This window comes from Medicago truncatula, chromosome 1 (genome assembly GCF_003473485.1).
Source record: "Medicago truncatula cultivar Jemalong A17 chromosome 1, MtrunA17r5.0-ANR, whole genome shotgun sequence".
Classification (NCBI taxonomy): Eukaryota; Viridiplantae; Streptophyta; class Magnoliopsida; order Fabales; family Fabaceae; genus Medicago; species Medicago truncatula.
The window spans coordinates 22200564-22226757 of NC_053042.1; the positions used below are offsets into that span (position 1 = coordinate 22200564).

The window sequence follows — 26194 nt, forward strand, 5'->3', positions numbered from 1 at the left end:
ATTCTCATATCAATTGCTTCCTCGATCCCAAAGATACATGCTTCATACTCAGCCATATTGTTTGTACATTCGAACAGAATCCGGGCGGTAAAAGGAATGTGATGCCCTTGCGGGGATACAATGACTGCCCCGATTCCTTTACCATAAGCATTGACAGCACCATCAAAGACTAATCCCCACTTGCTATTGGGATCTGGACCTTCACCAATCAACGGTTCTTCGCAGTCTTTTGATTTCAAATACATGATCTCTTCATCGGGGAAATCGAACTCAATTGGTTGGTAATCATCAAGAGGTTGGTAGGCAAGATGATCGGCAAGAATGCTACCTTTGATTGCCTTTTGAGTTTTGAACACAATATCATATTCAGACAAGAGCATCTGCCAACATGCAATCTTCCCAGTAACAGCAGCTTTCTCAAAGATATACTTTATCGGATCCATTCTGGATATCAACCAAGTTGTATGATTCACCAAATAATGACGCAGGCGTTTGGCGGCCCAGGCCAGAGCACAACAAGTCTTTTCAAGCATAGTATACCGAGTTTCACAGTCGGTGAACTTCTTGCTCAGATAGTAGATAGCATGCTCTTTCTTTCCAGTCTCATCTTGTTGACCAAGTACGCATCCCATAGATTCATCAAACACTGACAGATACATAATCAAAGGCCTTCCTTCCACGGGTGGGACAAGGATAGGCGATTCCAGCAGATAATTCTTGATGCTATCAAAAGCTCCTTGGCATTCATCGTTCCATACAATAGGCTGATTCTTCCTGAGTAACTTGAAGATCGGCCCGCAGGTTGCGGTCATGTGAGATATGAATCGGGAGATGTAATTCAATCGCCCGAGGAAACCTCTGACTTGTTTCTCGGTCTGCGGAGCTGGCATTTCTCGGATTGCCCGAACTTTATCAGGGTCGACTTCAATGCCCTTTTGGCTGACAATGAAGCCTAGTAACTTTCCGGATCTGACGCCGAACGTACATTTGTTAGGGTTCAATCGAAGCTTGTACTTTCTCAACCTTTCGAACATTTTTGTCAAGTATTCGACATGTTGCTCCTCATCTTTTGACTTCACAATCATATCGTCCACATATACTTCGACTTCTTTGTGAATCATGTCATGAAACAGAGTAGTCATTCCCCTTTGGTAGGTAGCACCAGCATTTATTAGGCCGAATGACATCACTTTGTAGCAGAAAGTACCCCATGGGGTGATAAAAGACGTCTTTTCTCTATCTTCAGGGGACATTTTGATCTGATTGTAACCGGAGAAGCCATCCATGAAGGAGAACACCTTGGACTGAGCAGTATTGTCAACAAGCACATCAATATGCGGTAATGGGAAGTTGTCTTTTGGACTGGCTTTGTTCAGGTCTCTGAAGTCAACACACATCCAGACTTTTCCATCCTTCTTTGGCACAGGTACAATGTTGGCAACCCATTCAGGATACTCGACTGTCATGAGAAAACCCGCATCAATCTGCTTTTGAACCTCACTCTTAATCTTGAGAGCCATATCTGGATGAGTCCTTCTCAATTTCTGCCTGCCGGGAGGACATTCAGGCTACGTGGGGATCCGATGTTCCACAATCTTAGGATCTAGACCTGGCATATCTTTGTACGACCATGCAAAAATATCCGGGTATTCTCGGAGGAGCTGGATGATCTTCTTTTTAACCCCTTCCTCTAGAGCAGCACCGACCTTGATTTCTCGCTTGTTCTCTTCGGTACCTATGTTGATAAGCTCGATCTCTTCCTGGTGAGGCTGAATGGCTTTCTTTTCTTGCTCGAGCAGTCGAGTGATCTCATACGGTATGTCATCACCTTCCTCATCTTTGGCTTCATACACCGGGAATTCAAAATTTGGAGGAAACGTAGGGTTACTGTGCCCAACGGGTTTATTATGGCTTAATCTGCGTGAAATGGTTGGATGATTTTAGAAAGAGGTTTTTTATGCAGATTTTTGAAATTAATAAGAAAAAAATAAAGATGTTTTGGTTTTTTCTGGCATTACCATTATTTCCAAGGAAAAAGCACTAAAAATAAAAGTCGTGAAAGAAACGACGATTTTTATTAATAACGGCGATGCCGAAACAAACATGCCCTTACAGAAAATATCACTTTCGCTTCGGGCAGAGCGAGAGGATTGTTATTTTGAAAAACAAAACACTTAAGCAACAAGACACATTACTCGGAAACATGCATGATTGAAGGAATGTCGATGGCATCCCAATCTCTCGCAATGCCTCCTGGTATAACAAACACAAGCCTAGGACCAAATCCAGTCGCCTCTTCAGTAATTGCATTGACAAACCCAGCACTATGGAAAGTTCCTGTGGAGACACCTGATGTTAGGGAGAACCCGAGACCTTCCTTGTGCTTATTCTCACGGAGTTGTATTAACTTGCCCTAGCCGGCAGCCTGTCCTTCCTAAATAGCCTTCTGAGCGTCTTTAAAAGAAGCCATAATAGCCCTAGTCTTTTTGAGCTCCTTACCTTCAATAGTCAAACCTTGAAAGGCAGTTCCTTCAGCAGATCCAGCTTCAATGCAAGAGAAAGATGACAGCTGGCTAACCAAATATGCCTCTTCTCCATGGACCGTAACAAGCTTTCCATTCTTCACAAACTTCAATTTCTGATGCAGGGTAGAGGTTACTGCGCCAGCATCGTGTATCCATGGTCTTCCCAGGAGACAACTATAAGAAGCATTGATGTCCATGACCTGGAATGTGATTAGAAAGGTTTCAGGACCGATAGTCACTGGCAGATCTATCTCCCCAAGAACATTCTTACGGGATCCGTCAAAGGCTTTTACCAGAAAAGTACTTCTTCTCAAAGGAGTCTCTCGATAGCTCAACTGATCCAGAGTCGATTTAGGCATCACATTCAGGGATGAGCCAGTGTCCACCAGCACGTTTGATAGCATGTCAGACTTGCAATTCACAGAGATATGTAAAGCCAGATTGTGATATTTTCCTGCTTCAGGCAGCTCATCCTCACTGAACCACAGGTTATTGCAAGCAGTAATATTTCCAACTATGCTGCCGAAGCGATCCACAGTGACCTCGTGATCCACATAGGCTTGTTCCAACACTTTTAACAAAGTATTCCTATGGGCTTCGGAACTACGGAGTAGTGACAGGACGGATATCTTTGATGGGGTTTGCAGCAGCTGATCTACAATCTTGTAGTCACTTCTCTTGATTAACCTCAAGATCTCATCCAAATTGGAATCCTCTATAGACTGGCTTGGTCGGCTCACATCCTTAGTAACAGGAGAAACATCGGTCAGAGTTGCTTTGTCAATGGGTGGGGTGGTAGGTGTAGCTGCTTTCTTTTGGAACAACGGTGGACGGACCCTTCCGCTTCTCAGCGCTGCTGTAGTTCCTTCGGCGATGTTGCTCACCATGGCCAAGGAAACCAGAGGCACCTCTACTCCGTTCTCAATCATGGTAGCATTGTACTTGTAAGGGATAGCCTTTTCTTAAGTATAAGGTACTAGTCCGGGCAACCTTATCACTAGAGGCTCAGCATTCTCTTTCGAAGGTATGCTCTTGACAGGAGGATCATGAAAGACTGGCACAATTACACAGACATCGCTGACAGTCAAATAATTGTCGTTCATCAAGCTCTGGATATCATTTTGAACAACGTAGCAACCCAAAGGATTACGGAAGCATTCTGGGCAATTGGTATGATCGTGGTTAAATAAAGAGGCTTGGCATAGCTTGATGTGTAGAGGCACCAGAGGAGTTGCAATGTTACGAACATCGAGTCTGGGAGCTTCCTCATATACCTCAATCATGTTTACAGCAGCGTGATTCGGAAGGGGATTGTCGAGAACATGAGGGACATTGTTCTCAAAAGTTAAATTTCCTTGATCAATGAGCTTCTTCACAATGTACTTCAAAGCGTAGCATCCTTCGACATCATGACCCAGAGCACCTTGATGGAAATCACACTTGAGGTCAGAACGGAACCTGGGAGGCAACGGATCAGGTGGAGGCTTGCCCTGTCTGGTTGTGCAGTGCCCTCTGAGAAGTAGAGTCGGGAGTAACTCAGCATACAACATTGGTATCAGAGGGAAGGTACGTCTAGCTTGTTGATGCTGTTGTTGTTGAACTGGTGGCTGTTGTTGCATTTGTTGAACGACGACATTAACGGGTACCTGAGGTTGACCCGATGTCAAAGGATACTGATGATAGAATGGTGAAAAGAAGGGATGCTGAGAGTATGGCGCATATGGGTACGACGGAGGTAACTGGGCAGTATTAATAGGGGCAACAGTAGCCATGGATTGACCGGCTCCGGCAGATACCATCCCTACTTCTGTTTCTTTCTTCTTATGATGACCATTACCGTATCTCTTTGATGCATTTACAGAGGATTCAACTTTCTCGAATACAATAATGCCTTCTCTAACAGCTTCTTCTAGGCGAGTCCCCATGGTGACCATCTCAGAGAAGTTATTTGGAGCAGCAATGATCATTCTTTCGACATAATCCTTTTTCAGAGTCTTCAGGAATGTCTGAGTCATCTCTTCTTCATCAAGAGCGGGAGTGATGCGGGCAGCTGCCCCTCTCCATCTCTGTGCATACTCGCGGAAGCTTTCATCTTTCTTTTGGGAGAGGGATCTGAGAAATTCCCTGTTTGGTTTCAATCTGGTATTAAACCCATAGTGGCTTTTGAAAGCAGCGACTAATTCATCAAAGGTATGAACGTCATCTTTGCTCAAGCTAGTATACCATTCTGCAGCGTCTTCCATTAAGCTATCTTGGAAGCAGTGAATCATGAGCGAATCATTGTCTGAGTAGTTACCCATCTTTTGGACATACTTGATAATGTGGTTCTGGGGACAAGTCAACCCATTGTATCGGTCAAACTCTGGGATCTTGAACTTCTTGGGGACGTCCACCTTAGGTACCAAGCAGAGATCATGAGTCTTAACAGAGTCCCCGTTCCCTCGGTTAGCTTTGATTTCACGACGGAGTTCTTTAGCAAGTTCCTCCATCCTTTCTTCCATGGTTTTAATCACGGGGATGCTTCCGTGATGTGCGTTGATGTTAACACCTTGAGATATGGCATGCACAAGAGGCTCAGTGACAGTTGCCGTTGTCTGAGGCAAGGTAGTATTGATGGAGACAGTGTTCGTCCCAGGAATCGGGCCATTGTTAGCGGTACCAGAAGTGCCTGCTGCAGTACTAGGAGTGAAAAACGGTGGAAGTCCATAAGGAAACCCAGTTGGCATAGCGAAGCGAGCGTCAGTAGATGCAGTTGGGATCACACTTGTAGCTATAGGGATAGCTGTGGCTACAGGGATAGCTGTGGCTGATTGTTCCTGGGCGGCTAGCAGAGCAGTCATGGTATCATTGGCCTTGGCCAATTCTTCCCTCAGAGAAGCTAACTCGGTACGGAGCTGGGCATTTTCTTCTTCCATAGCTACCAAATTCTTCTTTCTGTATAATCTAGTCCGATGGATTCTGTCAGGTTCGTAGACTTTCCGAGCACGAGCAACCTTTCAAACTGTGGCAGAAGAACCAGGAGGCAGTGAGCACTTGGAAACCTTTTGTGACTTGATGAATGATGCATATGATGCATGATATGTACAAATGCAAATGAAAAAGCTTTTTTTGTCATCGAAGGGTTTTTAGACAAATTAGGAACTTTGTAAACAAACAAAATTAAACGGAATTTTTATAAGGTGAATCCCTTTGAAATACTAAGCCAAGGGAAGACTTTGAAATTTTAGCAATACAGGCAAATAAAACTCTCAAGCATAGGAAGTGGTGGGATGATCCTCAGACTCGGACTCTGAATCCGAACCGCAGTATCTAGCATAGAAGTCACGTCGTCCTCTAGCTCTCTTGGAGTCCCGCATAAGCAACTCATCTTTTTCTTCAAGTTCCCTTCGGACCTTAACCAATTCCTTCTTTAACATCAGGTTCTCATGAGTCTTCTGCTCATCTTTACCATCCAAAGTCATGATTAGATTCTCAGCTTCATTGTATCGGGCTTTCCACATCTGCATCTCACGACTCTCCATGGCTAGATGCTCCTGATACATCTCCTGAGTTGTGGGAGGTAGAGGTAAAGGTATAGATGGAGCAGATGCAGACACATGTCTCATAGCAGGGTAAGGCATACCAATCTCCTCGGCTCGATCTATTACCCACTGAATATAGGCCTCATGAGCAACACCGGATCTCACACCCAAATGTTTCACACTCTTCCTACGGACTTTGGACCAAGCATCTATGAAGGCCTCCCTTTGTCCGGTGGGGGGCATTCGAATAGTAGAAGAATTCCGGAGATGTAGCAAGATTGATGGGCTTTGCCTTCATTGGGAACCCAAACTGTCTCATAGCAAGTTCAGGATTGTAGTTGATTCCTCTACGTGTACCAAGAAGAGGTACATTGAGAAAATCCCCACAACCGGTAATAATTTCCTTAACCTGAGCGGCGGGGGTGAGCCAGACCACCTCATTAGGAGTGAGGGCCATAATCCGCTTTGAGTAAGACCAATTCTCCAAGTTGTCATGGAAAGAACTCGGAAGGTGAGAAATAAACCACCTATATAGGAGAGGCACGCAGCAAAAGATGTATCCACGAACTTTGAGAGTTCGGTCATGGATAGCATGGTATGTGTCAGCTAGCAAGGTAGGAACCGGATTCTTGGAATGGAAGATCTCAATAGCATTCATATCCACAAAGTTGTCGAGATTCGGAAAGAGAATGAGCCCATAGATAAGCAATGCAAGAATAGCCTCGAGTGTGTCCTGACAAGTGGTTTTGAGATTAGCCCGCTCAAGTAGATACTTTGAAGTGAACCCTCGGATGTGAGACTTGGTCGTAAGATGAGTGGAGACATCGGAAGTCTTGAGATAGAGGTCTTTAGCAATAACCAAAGGAGTAAGAGAAGTCCCGGGACCGGTGAAAGGCATCTTCTCGGCTATAGGTGAATCTAACAAGTAGGAATAAGCCTCAAGAGTAGGGACTAACTGGAAATCCGGGAAAGTGAAGCAACGGAAACTCGGGTCATAGAATTGCACTAGAGTGTGCACTAGCTTCTCTTCAACATTGGTCTGGAGAATAGTAAGCAAACCACCATATCGGAGTCGGAAACCTGTTTGATTCTTAACCTTGAGTGCCAATTCTCTCAAACTAACCAAATCAACCTCCTTGAACTTGTAGGATTTAGTCTTCTTCATACCTGTAATGTTTACAAAGTTTTTAATTTGTCCAGTCCTTCGATGAATGCATGAGAAAAATTTATGCATGTATGCATGATTGTTTTTCAATTACAGAGAAAATATGGAGGGTTGAGATTCAAAATCGAGGGGCCACGGGTGGACACGGTGTCCGGTAAACTAGGGCTTAGGATAATAGTAACCAAGGTTCTAATGAAGTTCCCAAACCGCAACCTCTCTTACGCATATCATGGTGGCACAGGACAACGTCCGTTCCATGTTTATTCGCAAGAAGGTCTAGTTTGAGTGTAGTATCGCGTGACGACTAAAACTTGAGACAACACTCAATTTAGCCACCGCACTACGTCCTAAAAAGGCCAGGGATGGGTTTGGTAACTACGGTCCATAGCATCGTCGAACAATTGAAAGCAAAGTGCCTAAGCATGACAACACACGCCGACAACATTACTTCCAAAATGCCTCAGCTATGTGAGATTGATCGCATAACCCAATACACGAGGCAACCCTCGGATCGAATTGTCGATTATATCTCTACCTATTCATAAGTTCACTCAGCCCGGGTATAGGACTTTTGATATTCTCACCCCACACGTCAAATGAAAATAAACAAATATTCACATATGTAAGCAATAAAACAAAGCGTAAACATAAACTACGAAAAACTAGGCGTGACCCGCTTAAAACATCCCCAGTGAAGTCGCCATTTCTGTTATCACGATTTCGGGGTATCAAGTCATTAATTAGGCTTGAACCTTTCAATCTTTGATATTCTCTATTTTTTTCTTGGGAAGGGCAAAATTGAGAAAACCCTTAGAAATTCTAAGTTCGGGGGTCGTTTTCGTTACGGGAAGGTGTTAGGCACCCGCAATGACTATAGTACTCTATAGGAACCGTTTTCCTAGTTTTATGTCTAGGCTTTATTTTTTAATGCTATTTATAAAAAAAGAAGTTGTTTATTTAGGTTAAGAATGGAGGGAGAAAATGTTTGAGATTTGATTTTATTGGACTTGGAGAGGTTTTGACCTCTTGCCTACATACCCTTTTAAGCGATCAAAATTCCATGTAGTTCTCTTTCAAAAATGGTTTTATTGGAAGGGAGAAAATGTTTGATTGATTTTAAGTTTTGGAAAATGGTTTTGAAGAAGAGAAAGAGGCCGTAAAAGCATGAGAGAAAAAAATGGTGAATAGTTGGTTCAATTATTATTAAAAAAAGGTCTAAGTTGGAATTAGAGTTCATTTGAGTTTGATTAAGAAAATAAAAAGAAAATTCAATGGAGTTTTGACTCCAAGGTTTATTTGGAAAAATTTTCAAGTGATGGAATTTGCTTGTTTTGAAAAAATTAGTATTTTTCTAAGTATCGCGTTTCCTAAGCATACATCTAAAGCGGTAAACATACAATGTGTGTGTGTGTCGGTGCTCGTGTCGGTGTACATCACTATAGAGAGTCCATTGTCCGTTACATTGGCCCTAGTTTACATTCTATGGTCTTGCAAGAAATTAAAAGGAAACTTAAACTACCTAAAATATTACATGACATTTTAACATAGAATTTAAGGTAAAAATGCCTAAACTATGAGAAATTGAGATGAAAAAGTCAAGATGCTCATGATATGGATGAAACATGAAATGAAATAGTTAGTAAAACAAGGTGTAAAATGGTAAGAAAACAAGCAAGGAATTACGAGGCGAAACGGTAAAAATAACAACAATAACCAAAATGCAAAATATACATGTTACTTGTAACAAAAGAAATTAACAAATCACATTAAAACAGTAAAACAATCACACAATCAGTAGCATATTCAACATGAAATTGCATATTAATCACTCATATCATGTCAAGACCTCATGAACAAATTATGGCGAGAAAGTTCGCAAGTTTAATCAAAAAAATGAACAAATCAACAAGAAAATATTACATATATTTTTATCATTTTTTTAACATGTAAAAACATCACAAAAGTATTAAAAATACATCAAGAAACATATAGGAATTTTTAGGAATTTTATGAAAAAAAATAAAGCAAGCAGGAGGTTCACATAGCAAGAAACAGGGGTGTCAATAGCAAGAAAAATAACAAAAACGCAGCAAAACCAAAAGGAAAAAAGCCCAACCCCAAACCTAAAAGATCCGGATGCACAGGAACCACAAGATTGATCCAGGAGATCAAACCCTAGATCCAACGGCCAGGAATGAAGGGGATTGGACCGGTCTTGGACCGGTCCGGTTCACTGGCCTATAAAAGGAGGCGCGCCGATTTTATTTCATTTGCTAATTGTCTTTCTCTCTCTAACTTCTCACTCTCTCTCACTAGCCTCTCGTCTGCTCTCTTCCCCCCCGCCGGTTTCTGGATTGAGCGGCCGGAGAAGATGAAGATCTGGCCGGAACCTTCATCTTCTCCGGCGAGATCTCCAGTTTTCCGGCAACCTCTAATCTCACCAGAAATTCGAAAAAAATACATCAAACTCTTCGTTTCTTTGTCCTAAACATGAATCTGGCATTGGTTTTCACAAATAGAGTTTGAATCAACGTAGATCTAAAAATTCTTTTACGGTTTTGAAAGTATTTTTTTTTAGGTTTTCAATTTTTTCAAATGAAACTCTTTGGAACTTTAAAGATCTACATTGATTCGTCTTGTTGATGTTTCTTGAGAAAGAAAGTGAAGCTTAAGTGTTACCTGTGGTTTTAATCGGAGATTTCGAACCGGAATCTTCAGGAAAAGCTTGAATCTGGTTCTGTTTGTTGATTTCTTGCTTTAAAACCGAAAATAAATCGGCGTTGTTCCTTCTTCTTCTTCACTGGTTTAGATCTTCATCTTCTTTCTCTCTTCTTCTTCCTCAAAAAGACTCTGTGATCGTGCTTGAGTTCGCCGCTTTCAGTGGTGAATTCGCACTTGAATTGCAGCGCAACACGATTCAATGATGAAGATTATTTGATGAATCTCTGAGAATCGAAAAGAAAACTGATGAATTTGATGAATTTGATTTCTGAAAAATTTTAGGGTTTGAAGATTGTTCTTGTGTTCTTGGTGTTCTCTGAGTTTTGATCTAACAGAAAAGAGAGAGAAAATCTGAATCTGTTTGTGATGTGGCGTGTGATCTATGGGTCTGTGTGGCACTGTGCACCTTTTATAGGCTGCCATGTGTGATTCTGGATTAATGAGATGATGACACCTATTTTGGATTTAGGGGCCTTTCTGCAAAAAAGTAAAATTGAGGACTAAACTGCAATTAATAATAATGGACTAAAAGTGCAATTTAAAAAAGTTTTGGACTAAAGTGCAATTCTAGAAACTTGTTTGAGGGACCAGAATGCAATTAAAAATAAAATTGAATTAAAATTGGTAAATTGGAAAAAAAGTAAAGTGAAACATAAAATAAAATCAACAAAAGGACTAAAATGAACCAATTACAAAAATGAGGTATTTCAAAATACCTCTCTGCCGAAATTTTGACAGGAAAAGACCAAAATGCCCCTAGGGACTAAACTGACTCAAACTGACTCAGATGCGATTTTTTGAAATGGTTTTTTTTTAAAACAAAGACTCAACAGTGATTTGTACAGACAGGTTGAAAAGACTCAGAGACAAACACAGGGACTAAAATGGGTTCCACTGCAGGAAATGACCAAAATACCCTTTTTGTATGATTTTTGAAATAAAATGCAAGAAAAGTAATGCAATGATTCAGAGAGTTTTCAAATGACTTGTAATGCAAGAAAAGCACTTTGGATAGTTTTATGCAAGAAAATCATGCTTGAACGTACTTTGAGACAGAGACAGTAAAATATGCAGATGAAAAGAGAGTAAAGGTTCAGAGTAAAACAACAGCGAATTGACAAATATCAGTGTTAGAAAAGAAATTTGAACGAGTATTTTTAGGTCCAAAATCAGGGTATAACAAACAGGATTACCAGAAAGATATATGGCACTAACGTTATCATAGTACACCATAGTAGCTTTGTGTATCGGACAATGTAGTTCGAGAAGTAGGTTACGTAACCAACATGACTCAGAGACGATATTGGCAACTCCACGATATTCAGCTTCAGCACTGGATCAAGACAATGTGGGTTGACGTTTGGACGACCATGATAGTAAGTTCTCTCCAAGAAAAACACAATAACCGGAGGTAGATCGTCTAGTGTCGGGACATCCTCCCCAATCAGCATCTGTGTAAGAGATCAACGATGTAGTGGATGATGGATAAAGATGTAAACCATAGTGACTAGTTCCTTGAATGTAACGCAAAATGCGTCGAAGAGAGTGCATGTGATTGTCCATGGGATCATGCATAAAAAGACATATCTGTTGTACCGCATATGTAATGTCGGGTCTCGTGAAAGTGAGGTATTGGAGAGCACCGGCAAGGCTACGGTATAATGATGGGTCTTCATAGGGAGTGCTAGTCTTAGCGCTAAGCTTCGGTTTAGTGTCAACTGAAGTGGGACATGATTTGCATGATGACATGCCTGCTCGCTTAAGAATTTCATCTGCATACTTTTTCTGAGATAAGAACAAACCACCATCATGTCGAGTAACTGCAATACCCAAAAAATAACTCAGTGGTCCCAAGTCTTTCATAGCACATTCAGAGTTGAGTCGTGATATTATTGACTTGCGAAGATCGTCAGAAGATGCAGTGAGAATGATGTCGTCAACATAAAGAAGGAGATAGGCCATGTGTGCATATTTCCGGTAGATGAAAAGAGAGTTGTCTGACTTGCTTTGAGAGAACCCGATAGAAAGATTTTCGCAGACGACAGACATGGTGATGAAGATTTGGATCCTTAAAGCCCAATGGTTGATGCATGTACACTGTTTCTTTGAGTTCACCATGTAGAAAAGCATTCTTGACGTCTAATTGATGAATTTTCCATGCTTTAGATAAGGAAATACTGAGTACCGTTCGGATGGTGGTTGGTTTGACAACCGGACTAAAGGTCTATCCACAAGCTATGCCAACCTGTTGACTTGCACCGTTACCTACAAGTCGGGCTTTATGCCTCTCAAAAGAACCATCAGATTTTTCTTTATGCCTAAAAAACCACATAGAACGAATAACATTTGCATCAGGTGGACGGGGCACTAAATCCCACGTCTTATTTTGAATTAGAGCATTGTATTCATCATCCATAGCCATTTTCCAATTCGGGTCTTTTAGTGCTAACACAGGGTTACGAGGGAGAGGAGATTTTGTGACTTCGGTGTGGAGATTGATGTATTTTTGGTTGGGTTTAAAAATGCCATGTTGGCTCCTCGTTACTGGTTTGTTGACGGAACTAACGGTAGATTGGTAAATAGCAGGAGATGGAATATTTGATGGAGTAGATGTAGAAAGCAAAGTTTGGGCCAGTGGAGAGGTAGGTTGGTCTGAGGTAGGTAGATTTGGGGCCAGTCCTAGTTGAGCAGGTGGTTGAGAGTTTTGATGAGTGATGTTTGGTGTCCTTGGACTTGGGCTAGTTTGTGTGATAAAGTGGTTTATGTAAGGTGACACTTCATCATCAAGAAATTGATAATTGGTTGGATTGAGAGTGTGCATCTTTGAAAAAGGAAATTCTGATTCATCAAATATGACATGGCGACAAACAATGATTTTATTTAGGGATAAGTCATAGCATTTGTACCCACGATGATTTGAAGGATATCCTAAGAAGACACATGGGGTGGAACGAGATTGGAGTTTATTTATAGTGGTTGATGGAAAAAGAGGGTAACATAAACAACCAAAAACTCGTAAATGAGTGTAGGATGGGTCTTTTTGAAAAAGAATTTTGAGAGGTGATTGATATTTCAACTTTTTATTTGGTAAAATATTCAGTAGATAAGTTGCCATTTGTAGAGCATGGTGCCAAAAATTTAGTGGTAAAGAAGCATGAATGAGTAAAGTCCAAATTATATTATTAATAGAACAAATTTTTCGTTCAGCTTTGCCATTTTGAGAAGAAGTACGAGGACACGAGAAACGAAATGAAATTCCATTTGCTTCACAAAGTTTTTGAAAGGGACCATTGACATATTCTCTACCATTATCACACTGAATATTTTTAACTTCCCGATGAAATTGAGTTTTAATATATGCTCTTAAATTTTCAAAAGTTGGAAAAACTTGCGATTTTTGTGAAATTGGGAAAGTCCACAAGAAATTCGAATAGTCATCCAAATAGAGCACATAATATTCATGACCGGAAGTACTCAATACGGGAGATGTCCATACATCACTATGTAATATATCAAATGGCATAAAAGTAGAGTTATATGAGTCAATAAATGACATTTTAACATGTTTACCAAGAGGACAAGAATGACAAAAAGTTGAATTTATTTTTGAATTAGGAATACAATCAATCATTTTATTTTTTCTGAGAGAATCTAAAATAGATGCTCCTGGGTGACCCAAACGATCGTGCCAAACAGAAGTGGATAAAGCTGCAAACTCGGAAGGAAAACCAGTCTTATTTTTGGTTATGTTGGTGATAGGATATAGCTGGCCTTGACTCTCACATCTCATTAGAACCATCCCCGTCTGAAAATCCTTCACAGAAAAACCAAACGGATCAAATTCAACAGAAACATGGTTATCGGTAGTGAATTTACGAACGGAAATTAAATTTTTAATCAATTTTGGTGCATGAAGGACATTTGATAAAGCTAGTGGAGGATGAGGGGGAGGTAAGTTAGCATTTCCAAAACCATGAATCGGAACAGAATGGCCATTTCCTAAAATAATACTATTATTTTTGCTCAAATTAAAATAAGATGAGAGAATACCATTTGTAGATGTCATGTGAGATGTTGCTCCAGTGTCCATATACGAGGAAGGGTCAGACTGAGCAAGATGTAGGGTGTGAAGAGCCGCTTCAATATCTGTCGGGCTTGGTCCAGTGGCAGTAAAAGCAGCAGGTTGGGGTTTTGGTCCAAGAATACCAGATTGTTGTTGTTTTGGGCCAGCATTCGGTTTAGCCCAATAAGATGGGTAAGGGCATGGAGGAGGAGCCCAAGGGTATTGTTGCCATTGTTGTTGCCAGGGAAATTGTTGCTGCCATTGAGGATACTGACCACATCCTCCACCACCATAGTTCTGAGATCCACCCGAGCCACCACCGCCGTTGTTACTACGACCACCTCTACCAGAGTTCTTCCCGTTGTTACCGCCGTTGTTGTTGAGAGGGTATCTCACGGGATTGACATGAGAGGTAGAGGGAGATGAGTTTGCATCTTCTGATTTCATGAGTAAGGCCGTCACAGATGATTGGTTGCTGGATTCGCGTGCAACACGTTGAATCATGGTGGATTCTTCTAATTCCATACGGGATTTCGCCGTTTCAAATGTCGGCAAGGGATCATGTTGCTGAATGAATGTAACGAAACCTGCATACGAATCTGTCAGTCCAGAAATCATTTTCAACACGAGACGAGTGTTGTTGACGGGAGAATATCAGCATTTGAGAGTTGATCTGCGAGGAGTTTCAGGCGATTGCAGTGTGCTTTTGTTGACGGGAAATCATCCAAGTGTGTGTTGGCGAATTGATGTTCGAGGTGGACTGCTCTCGAATGCTTGTTATCTTGAAACATAGCAGCAATTCTTTTCCAACAACTTTAAGGAATGGAGCTGAGAATATCCTGGGTTAAAGTTGCATACATCCACTGCAAAACGACCGCGTCGAGACGTTTCCAGAGACCAGGATCGTTTTCTTTGTTGCTTCTGCTGTTTGTTTTTCTTTTTCATCGATGGGAGGGATGATATGATCAAGCACGTTATGAACACAAACTTGAACTTGAAACAGCGCAGACCATGAGAGATAGAGGCTTGAATCATTATCCAACGTGATTGGAATGATGGATTTCACGTTGGTGATTGCAAAAGCAGTGTGGAATTTGGGTTGTTGAGTCGCTGCTTCAGATGTTGTGGCTACCATGGCTGCAGCAGGTAAGGGATAGTTTGAGTGGTGCGGAAGAATTTGAGTGGTGGCTAGGAGAGAAGGTTGATCGAAAACCTAGCTGATGATACCATATAGGAAAATATTTCGATATCTTTTATTGATCATCAACATGTAATATATACAGGAATTACAATTGCATAAAGGGTAAACTAATTATGCCTAGTTATGCCTAAATCAATGTAAATATTCTTTTGACTCTCTCTCTCTCTCTCTCTCTCTCTTTCTGCATATAGATTCAATTTTTTTACTTTGTAAGTGTCAATAACAAGTACTTGATCTCTTTAATTGCAATTCCCTTTGTTTCTCCCTCTCCCATAAACATTAAAGTACTTCAAGTAGTTACAGAAAAGCTATTTGGAGTATAGCTAAAAACTCCAAGGAAGAAAGTCAAAAAAATCAGAGAGAGATAATTGAATCTATTTTGCTTGCTTTATTCATTGAATGATAAAGGGTTTTAAAGAGCCTTCTACTAACAGAATTGCCACAATTGTAGATAACATAGCATAACAGAAAGTAAAAAAAAATGAAAAATTTGATATAGCAGTTCTTTAAAAGTTTTGGTAGCTGTAAATAGCTAAATTTCTAAATTGGTCAAGGGATCCCACGTAGTTATCCAACCATTTAGGAGGTTTGTGGATCCTCTTATCCTTTGGCACTAATTCTGGCTTCTCTGTTTAGGAGGTTTGTAGATAATATCCCTTACTCCTTAAAGTTGTTAGGTTAGCAACAACTTAACCCTAATTTTTTTGGCTCTAAAACTGCAGCATTTAATGCTAATGAGGTTAACCTAAAAATATTTTCCTCCTAAGGCATTTGCAATTTGAATTTCAAAAATATTTTCAGTGAATTAATCCAAAACCATTCGGTTCCTTTTGGTTACCTAAGCTAAAATTTATCCTCTCTTTGAACAATGCACTCCAATTAATATTTTCCATCGGTAACCCATGTAAATTGCACATTTCACAACTTAGCCTAACTCTCCATTTTCCCACTCAGATGCACCGAATGCAGCACCTTGATTTTCTGCTATATATATACATCCAACACACATCAGTTTTACTTTCATCTTGAACTATTATACTGAACACTATTTTGCTCCCATGGCCATGCATATGAACATGTTACAACACCAACACTCATGGCTATATATGCCGGCATATCTCCACTAATATTAGGCACTCTTTGATTTGTTTGCAATTTAAAAGTGGTTTAATATTTATGTTTGATGGTTCTTTGCTACAGCTGGTTCTTATAATGAATGATTCCATTGAGATATTGAATGAAACCAGGCATGATTCTCTTCTTCCTTTTGTTAGTTGTGGTTCTGTCTTCCCTCTATAAGTCTTCTTTATTTTATTTTATTTTATTTTATCAGTTTGTTTTTTTCTTTCTAATTGGAGTTTTTTATTTCTGTAATGTGGTGGTTTTATTGATACTATTGACGCTTGCAAGTTTTGGATATAATAAGAAAATTGTGTATTCTAGAAGAGACTCATTGGTGTTCTATAAAACCAAGTTATTCATCATCGTGTGTTCTATTAGGTAAAGAAACACTATAGTTCAAAACATAAGAATTTTACGAGGATTTAATTTGTTTATGTGCTTTTACTCCCTTCAATTTGAATATATTTAATAATTTGGTGCGTATTATGTGATTTCTAACTTGGCTATCAGAAGAACTCAATCAACTTCTGGTGCGTATTATGTGCTTTTACTCCCTCCGATGCATTTTGCTGTTGATAGGACAAATGTTGCTCCAGCATTCAACAACAATCTTCCTTTCACGTTTAACCTATCATCAATAATTTTACTGTTGAAATGGTGAATAATTTCACGTTTAACCTATCATTCCGACATGACATCAACAATTTGGCGGTATTGTTTGTTTAATTTTTTTTAAGTCGTTTTGTTTGCAAACCTACTGAACGTGGTGTTAACTTTAAATGAAGGTGTTGCATTATGGGCATTTTGTGGAGCAAGCGTTGGTGGCATCATGGGATTTTTACGATGGAGGACTTTGTTGGATGTATGTTATTTTTAGTTTTAAGTTTCAGAAGTTTGTTTCATGTTATAAAGACTATAATTTGTTCTTCAGTAGTTTAATTATCGTTTGATATTTAAGATTTTTCTAAGCCTCCAGAATTGGTTTTGGGTTCATATGTTGCAAGTTTTTCAACTTTTGTTTCATAAGTATTATTTCTAGACCCTTTTGTATCAGATATTTTGAATCTTTTTGTTGAAACAACATTGCTGCGTTTAATTAAATTGCTCTATATTTTTTTGCATTTGTAATTAGCCATGACTGCGATTTATTGTTGTTATTTCAGTCAAAAAAAGAATACAATGCAGTGCGTGTGTGTGTATTTACTCCACTTTAAGTGCATTCTTTTAGGAAATAATGGAACGGCTTCATGCATTCTTTTATATTAAGACCATTCTTTTAGAATATCTACCATCCTCATTTTTTAATATCCACTCAGCAATTGTTTGTGTGTTTTGAATGCAGAGAAAGGTAGCTATATATACCTGAAATCCTGGATAAAGAATACAGTGTTTGCACAACAAACTCATAATGTCTAAGCTACCACTCTTGCGTTATGTTTAAATTACGACATTCTAGCATATACCGGCGATGTTGTGAACTCCGCTATTTTTAATGAGGACCAAAATGGAGTAATAATGGTTACATTATTGGGAATTACCCTGTTCAGAAAGTCAAATTTTTAAAAGAATTAGAATTCATATAGTTAAAAAATTAAAACTAATAAAAATAGTGTTTTGCTGTTTACTTGATGTCGATGTTAGCAGATTCCCATGCAATGGTGAAATTTATATAACAACATTTACTTTAAGTTTATATGCACTGTTTTCTATGACTTTTGGATAAGCAAAGGACGAGATTTGTTGCTGCAGATATGTCATTGTTGTATATTCAGCAAAATGGAAATAATAATTGCAATCTCAATATTTTTGTAGTGATCCGTATGTTATTATTTAAATTGTGTCCGGATTTTGAATTCGCAACATTCTCTCTCTTTTTTTCTTTGGTGTAGCGCAACATTCTCTCAATACTATAGAAGACATGAAATAATATTTGTTGCAATTCTATAGTTTAAAAAGATAAATTTTATTTAATAGCAATTGATAGAACTTATTTAGTTGAGAATTATACCAAAATTTCACTCTTATCATAAGGAAAAAGTATAAGTATTTCTTATTGTTGTTTGTTGTTGTTTCGACTTTCGAGGGTTACTTCTAGAGAAGAGTTGAAGATATTAATCTAAGATGAAGACGGTGAAAACACTGAAATGACATCCAACGTCGTCTATGAGGAAGTATTTCGTAACGTGTAGCATAAAAAACCCACAATATTTAGGAGAATGTACAACTTCATTATGTATGCTGGTGTTGCATTTTAATTAACAATATATTACTATCATCTTACAATACATTAATATTAAATGTCATTTTTATTTTGTTTCGGAATTCATTTCATATTAAGATTAGCAACTATATTTCGCCTAATAAGACCCGTGCGACGCACGGGTCACCAGTCTAGTGATATTTAATAGTTTTTATTTGGGTTTTTTCTAGATTACCTTTGAAAAATGGTGGGTAATTTACCTACCAACCAATCATAATGAGCAATTTATTGGTGGGGTCAAGATAGTTTATGGATACCACCTAAAAAGATATGTTCATTGGTTGGGGTAAATTACTCATCATTCTTCCATAGGTACCCTAGTTGTCACCTTTTATTTGATTTTGTTGAATTTTTTGAAGAAACAATTCAAGTGATTCATAGATTTTCTTTGTGTGTAGGGATTAATTTTGCTATATATTTGGAACTAACACTTCATTTCAATTTTTTTTTTTGTAAGCGCATAATTTATAGATTTCCTTTGGTTTGGGTTGTATGACATTTGAAGGTTGAATGATTGATATGTTGAAAATATGGCTTTGGTTCTCTATAACTCCATAACTTAAATGAATTTTATGAGGCTTAAAGAAGGGAAATAAGTCTATGCAAGGTAAAATTTGTAGTTATTATTCAATTAATTGTTATACTCAATAGTAAGTTCATACAAGGTAAAACTAAAATTGATTGATTTACTTTCATTCTTTGTTTTGGTTTATGAAGATAAACATTCAAATGATTGAAGTGCAGTACAAGGTTCTATAAAAGAGTTGCTGCAAATATGGACTTGATGACATCTACATGGATTGCTAATTGGTAAATTAATCTTTATTTAGTTGTTTTTTCATTTTGTTTTTTCACCAAAGACCATATATAAATTGTTGTAGGTTTTTTAGGCAATTGGGATTTTTGAGCTTTTTAATTTTATTTTATTGTTCTGCTTGCAGGTAGTGTGAAGTTGAAATAATATTTAACAATATGTAAGGGCTTCATTTGATAGTACAAAGAAATGCACAATTATAGGTAAAGAAATGAACAATTATAGTACAAAGAAATGCTACTTTGCATTCTAACTGTTTGATAAAAGGATCATTAAAACTTAGTTGAGGTCTTCTCAGTGCATTTCTTAAATCAAGACATGGAATAGATAATAGCTCCCATTATGCCTGTAATTTAAAACTTATTGTTTTTTCTCCTCCCATTTTTGAATTTAACAATTATGGTGTACCATTACAGGCTTCCTTGGCAAAATAAAGGCCTTATTTGAAGGTTTTCTTTTGTGCTTTTATTTGTGGACTGGTCGAGTAAGTTTTTAAATTTTCCATTTTTTTCGGACTACATTGATAGATTGAGCTGAGCTGTAGATAGGGTGGTTGAGCATGGTTGAGTCTATGACTATGATTCTTAATGCCATGTTATTTCTATTCTTGATGAATAATGACCAAAGTCTGAAGTTACTCCTACATATCTTGACCTATTTTTACTTTTAGAATTTGAATATGTCAACATAAAATCACATTTTTTATCAGCTCCGCTAGTGGGATAAACCTATATAACATGGCAAAAATGGCAATTCTTGGTTGCAGCCAACACACTGGATGTTTCTATATATAGCTAATGTTGATCTTGATATAGCTTGGGATTGTTTGGATAATTCTACAAGGTTTCCATTATTTTGATGTCAACACACTGGATGTTTCTAGATCTAATTTTGATTTATTTACATATCAAAGTTTCTTGCTATGATTTAGTTGTCTTATATATTTGGCGCCCTATATTTTGTATCTTTTAATAATCTAGAACTAGAGTTTTGGTCCACTGGTAGTTAAAAGAAAGATTTGTTTTGGTAATTAAGCGCTTTGATTTGGTCATGTTGTGTGATCTGATATGTGAAGGCCGATTCACATTGCATCTACAAAAAAAATTCATGATTGTTTCTATGCCTTTCATTGCATTGTTGTGCTTATCATATGGGATCAAATCATTCTCTGTGAATTTGAGAACAACTAAATAGTTTATTTTTCTTTGATTTTGACATTGTGAAATTATATGATATCAAATTTTATTGCTTTATGGTGTTGTTTGACTGCAGTGAAAGTGAGTATGAGAGAGATTCCATGCCATGCAGATAGTGCATCTACCATTTTGTCAATTTTAGTATCAGTTACACGTCATTCCCTTTTAAGAAATCCATTTTTCATTCTAAGTGTTTGATAGGTCTTTTTTATTCTTATTCTCTCTCGCTCATTTTATCAAATTTAGGTAGACATTTTGTGTTGGTATTTGATAGTTAAAAGAAAGATTTGTTTTGCTAATTAAGCGCTTTGATTTGGTCATGACTGTTTCTACGCCTTTCATTGCATTGTTGTAAGAGTTTTTGCCACCGCAGTTTCTATGTCTGCTTTGTGTGCATTGTTGTTACCATTTAGATTCTTCTACGCCTTTGAAAGCATCTTGGTGACGATTCTTCTATAGAATTTAAATTTCTAATTCAATACACAACATGAACTATTTACAATAAGATGCAATTAAGTGTTGTTATGATATTCATCAAATTTTAAGTTATCCTTAATGGTGTTGAACTGTAAATGACTATTTTAGTTTCTACCGTGTTTTTGCTAGGTATTTCAGTATGTACGTGTTGTTATTAGCAATATTTTCACAACCACTGATGAACAATATTAGCTGCTCAATCCTTCTGTCAATCTAAAGGACATGATCTCTATTGGTATGTTCAATTATATTATGTAGATTTCAGTTTCTAACATGTTAAAATCAAGTTATATATGTTAATATGAGCACTCATACTTATAAAACTGTCTGCATTTTTTCTTTTTGTCAGGTTAATTGAAAGACAACTCTGCATGTTGTTTAGACATCTTTGTTGTAGGACCTACCCGTAAATGGATCCTTTGAGAAGATGTGATATTAAATTGTTAATCCATTAATGTATGCTCCAGTTGAGACTGCTTATGCCTAATATTCGTGAGCCTATCTTCAATTGAGACCGTTAATGACTAATATTGTTATGGGACCTGTCCGTCAATATGTCTTTTGATTACACGTGTTATGGCATTGTTGATGCATTTATTATATGCTCCAATAGTGATTGCGAATGTTTGTTATTTCTAAACACATTGTTAACTTATTCGTACCAATTCGTCGTTTATAAGAGATTATATTTAACTCAGTCATAGGGCTTTATCGAATAAATAACGTGTATTATAAAGATCATTGCGTTATGTTTTTAACTACGGGTGGACGATCTAATCTAGGTTCAATACCAGAATATTTTTCTTGCTCTTATTAGGCATAATTTTCTATCCTTCAAATTAGAATCATTACTATCTTCTATGCTAGGCTTATAGAATATGATATTCTTTTTGTATTCTTTATTCAGGTTGTGATTTACTGAAAATGAATTTAGCTATAAGTCATTTGGCTGAAAACTAAAACTATGTTTAATGATTTGTTATAAATTTGTTCTTGTTGTAACTATGTTCAATATGTGTATTCTATGCTCAATTGTGTAAATGAATGACACGGATAATAGTTTAAATCAATTTCTGATGATAGTTGTGGTGCTGTGTTACATCTGTTTACACTTTTGGTAAACAACCGCTTGTTTAAAACATAGTTACTTACAAGATCAACCAGTATCTTAAGGACATATTTGTGCTTGTTATTTTCCAGAAATTGAATGTTATTCTTGAAGAACTTGATAAATAAAATAAAGTAAGAAAAAGCAATCGAATTCAACCCAGTTGAACCCAATTGAAATTGGTGTAGATAACTGTAAATGAATTGCTCAAAAGAAACAAGTAAATTGCAAATTGTAAAGACATTTAAAGAAATGAACTTGAATTGTATTGATTGAATGTAAGTTGGTACACATATTCATACATTGCAACTTGTGACTCGTTTCTCTCTTCCATGCGGATAATTTGAGTGTAAGTTTTTGTATGATAGAATTGTGACACTTTTTTCCCTAAGGAAAACTACTGTTTATACAAAAATAACTGCCTAGATTTGAATTTAAAACTATAACTGCAGTAAACTAACGAAACTTATCCATTCGATTTGAATAACTAAAAAGAGGTTAAGAAGTTAATAAAGAAAATAAAAATAAATGAGGTATTTCAAAATACCTCTTTGAAATTTCCTCTGAGACGACGAAACTTCTCGGCTTTTAAAAGACGAATAAAAAACTTTAACTGGTCCAAAAATAGGGTATGACATCTAGAATTTCAGGGATTGTATGAATGGTCAATGTGGATGGTGCCATGCTACAAAGAAGCAACATCTGTCTGGGTGTGAGGTTGGTCTGCTTGGGTGTATCGTTGACCATCAAGGTCTCTTCCGCCTTAGACAAGAATCAAACCTTGCCCCAACCCCCACCCTCCCTCCATCCTTCTCTCCTTCCCCCTATCTCCACCCTCCCCCATCTTCTTGCACCACATGTTTAGCTTTAGGTTTTTAATCAATTAGCATTAAGTGTTTGAATATTTTATGTAATAAGTTTTAATCTTCAACTTTATTGTAAATGTATTGATATGTTAATAAAATGAGAATTTCTATCAGTTTTGTTCCTTTAATTTTGTATACATTTACATTTATTTTATGTTTTGTTCATTTATAACTATGTCATTGAAATAATAAACGCAGTTGTTTCTTTAAAAATCAGGGCAAACAATAATTCGAATTATACAATTCGAAAATATCTAAAAATTTGTTTCAGATAATTTAGTCCAAAAAAGGAGTATTTAAAAAAGAATAGAGCGTGTGATAAACGTATAAAATGGAAAAAGTAATAATCATGCATACTGTGAGGCCCCACCTTTCCCTTCTCTCTTGTGAGACGTCACTAAAACCCTAGTTTCTTCTCCTTCATCCATCAAAGAGAGGTGATTTAGGGTCAATTTTTGACCCAAAATCACCCCTCTAATTAACTCGTTTTTCTATTTACTTTTTATAAAAATTAGTGATTTTCACATCTATTTCGCTTTTTCTTTTGTGATTTCGTCGTCTTAGTGCGACATTGTTTTGTTCGTCATCTTTATACGACATCATTTATCTTCCTTGTTTTGTTTAGGTATTTGTTCGATTCAGATAGTCAGATTAGCTTCGATCCAGTGCAAATCAAATCAATGACTTTGGAGTCGTCAACGTTGCAGATCCGGAGACATGGGTATTCCAGAGACTTAAATATAGTCATATGTGTAGGATTCAGTATTTTGCCGTTTTATGCTATTAACATAGTTGCTGTGAGTTTGTTCACAGATTCATCCTTTTCGTTTTTACCGTTAAATCAAATTCGTAATAACAATCAATTCGTAAAATAAAAAAATTAATTAATTTAGATATAACTATATAAATTGATTTTTTTATACAAAATTACGTTCACCTTTTGATACTTATTTTGCTCCCCCTTTGATATAGATTAAAACAAAAATCATTTTAACATTCAATAATTTAGAGATTTAAAAAAAAAAAATTGTCTTGGTGAGCTTAGCTTTGTTGGGTAAGGACAATGCATAATATATGTAAGGTTTGGGGTTCGAACCCAAGACACCACAAAAATAAATTAAAAAAATATATATTTTATGTTTGTTTATCGTAATAAAATAATTTAGTTTGTTTAGATACAAATATGGAGAAGAAAAATTATGTTATAAAACTATCTCGATCTTCTGGAAGTTATTTTTTCTCTCTTGTAAATCGATCTTTTGACATTTATTTTCTCTCTCTTGTAAATCGATCTTTTGAAAGTTATTTTCGCTCCAGCACCAAACACTGAGAAGAGACAAAAATCACAGTATATACAAATTCCGAACCGCACACAACCCAGAGGTTAGGAATGAGAGGCTCCCTAATATTAAGACAATAATTAGTAAAATGAACATTTCTCCAAAACCAATTATGAATAGCATCATACGCCACCATTGGTTCCACAACAAAAACCAACGACGAATTATGCAATCGACACATATCACGAAAAGCAAGATGGGAATCATTATTACCAATCCCCCGAATGTTTAAAAAAATAATATTCATTTAAAGAATAGAAGAGGTCCCTGAGAGCGGGTTTTATATGAAGCCTTTTCCACATTCTTTTTTTTCTTCTTTTCTGCGAAGTATATACTCTGGCTGCTGCATATAGATTATTACTTTTTCCACCTTATCTTATTCTCGCACGCCCTATTTTTTTCTTCCAAAAATACCCTCTATTTAGATTCTACAATCCAAAATATATTGATAGGTTTTTAAGGCTTTTGTAATAAATAAAAAAATATAAAGAAATTGTGTCGTATTTGATATCAAACATGTATGTTGACAGACGTACAATCCCCGCATAAACTGCAAAGCAATTTCAGGGATTGTATGAGGGGTCAATAGTGACCATGATATCATAAACACTCTTAACTAAAAAGAAAGGGCAAAAAAAGTAAGAAATGAAGAGAAATGAAGAATGGATGATTATGTTGAAGCATCCAAGGCTACTTATAGCCATAAACCTATCCTGGATTGTAACTATAATCAAAGAAAATGTTTAAAATGCATAAACCAACCATAAATTCATTAAACACACCACAAATCGTCTAAACCTTGATTGAAATGCCAGAGTCCATATAGTCTTGGAGGTTTCGGATTATATTATCCAAAACTATCAGAGCAGTTTCGGTTTGTATAATCCGAAAAGCCCCAGACCATGTTTAAATTTGACTTTTGGAGGGTTTTTATGGTGAATGACATAGGAAAAAAAGGTACTCCCTCCGTATCGAAATATAAGCAAAATTCAACTATCTTACTTGTGACAAAATATAAGCAAAATTGACTTTTTTCATCATATTTAAGGCTAATATACCAAAAATGCCCTTAGTTTAATACTCCAATTTCCATCACAGTTTTCCACGCGAATGCAATTCTCCAAACCAGGTTTTAATGAATGTATTGAAAAACTGAAACGGCTCTCTATACTCCTCTCCCTCTATAGTAACTCCACGAAGCCCAAGCCAATGTTTTCTTCCACTTATTATAAAAAGGCTGTTCAGAGAGAAACTTAGTGTTCCTTCTATTCTTCTGCATAATTCAAGAAAATGGCTTTCAAGAAAATGGCTATAAAAGCACCATCTTTTAGTTTGGGAATTGACTCAGATTCTGAGGATCTGCTGAATCGAATTGTTGAAGACTCGCTAGAGAAAGATGGGGAGGTTGAACAGATTCAAAATGTTGAGGGTGAAGTGAATTCTCACCATCATGTTGAAGGTGGAGAAAGAAGCTTCAAACACAACTTTGATCTTAACGAAATTCCTAATGAAAGTGAAGGTGCTGCTGAAGCTGATGATGTTAATGAAGTTCTTAATCCAGTTGAAGGTGCTGCTGAAGCTGAACTTGATTTAGATCTAAACAAAATGCCCAACGTGAATGTTGAAAATGAGATTGAAGAGGAGTTGGCAAACCATGAAAAGGATGAGGTTCAGAAAAATGAAAAGTTAAAGAAATGGGTTCATGATATGCTGAAGATTTATATAGCTGGGTTTCCATGATTTTGTTCGACAATGATAAGAACAAGTGAAAAACTACAACTTTTGCTGCTGCTTTTATTTTTTGTCTTTATCCCC

General features: G+C 37.2%; 1 protein-coding gene and 1 long non-coding RNA gene across 2 annotated transcripts; one reads left to right on the top strand and one right to left on the bottom strand.

The window, feature by feature from the left end:
- Positions 1-11270: 11270 nt before the first annotated feature.
- On the bottom strand, positions 11271-11981 carry LOC120578153 (uncharacterized mitochondrial protein AtMg00810-like). Its single transcript, XM_039830418.1, has one exon. The coding sequence runs from the start codon at positions 11979-11981 to the stop codon at positions 11271-11273; it is 711 nt and encodes a 236-aa protein (XP_039686352.1).
- Positions 11982-19435: 7454 nt separating this feature from the next.
- On the top strand, positions 19436-21727 carry LOC120580564 (uncharacterized). The gene is made up of 3 exons (XR_005646297.1): positions 19436-19595; positions 19809-19876; positions 21415-21727. It is a non-coding gene; the product is annotated as an uncharacterized lncRNA (long non-coding RNA).
- The last annotated feature ends 4467 nt before the right edge of the window (positions 21728-26194 follow it).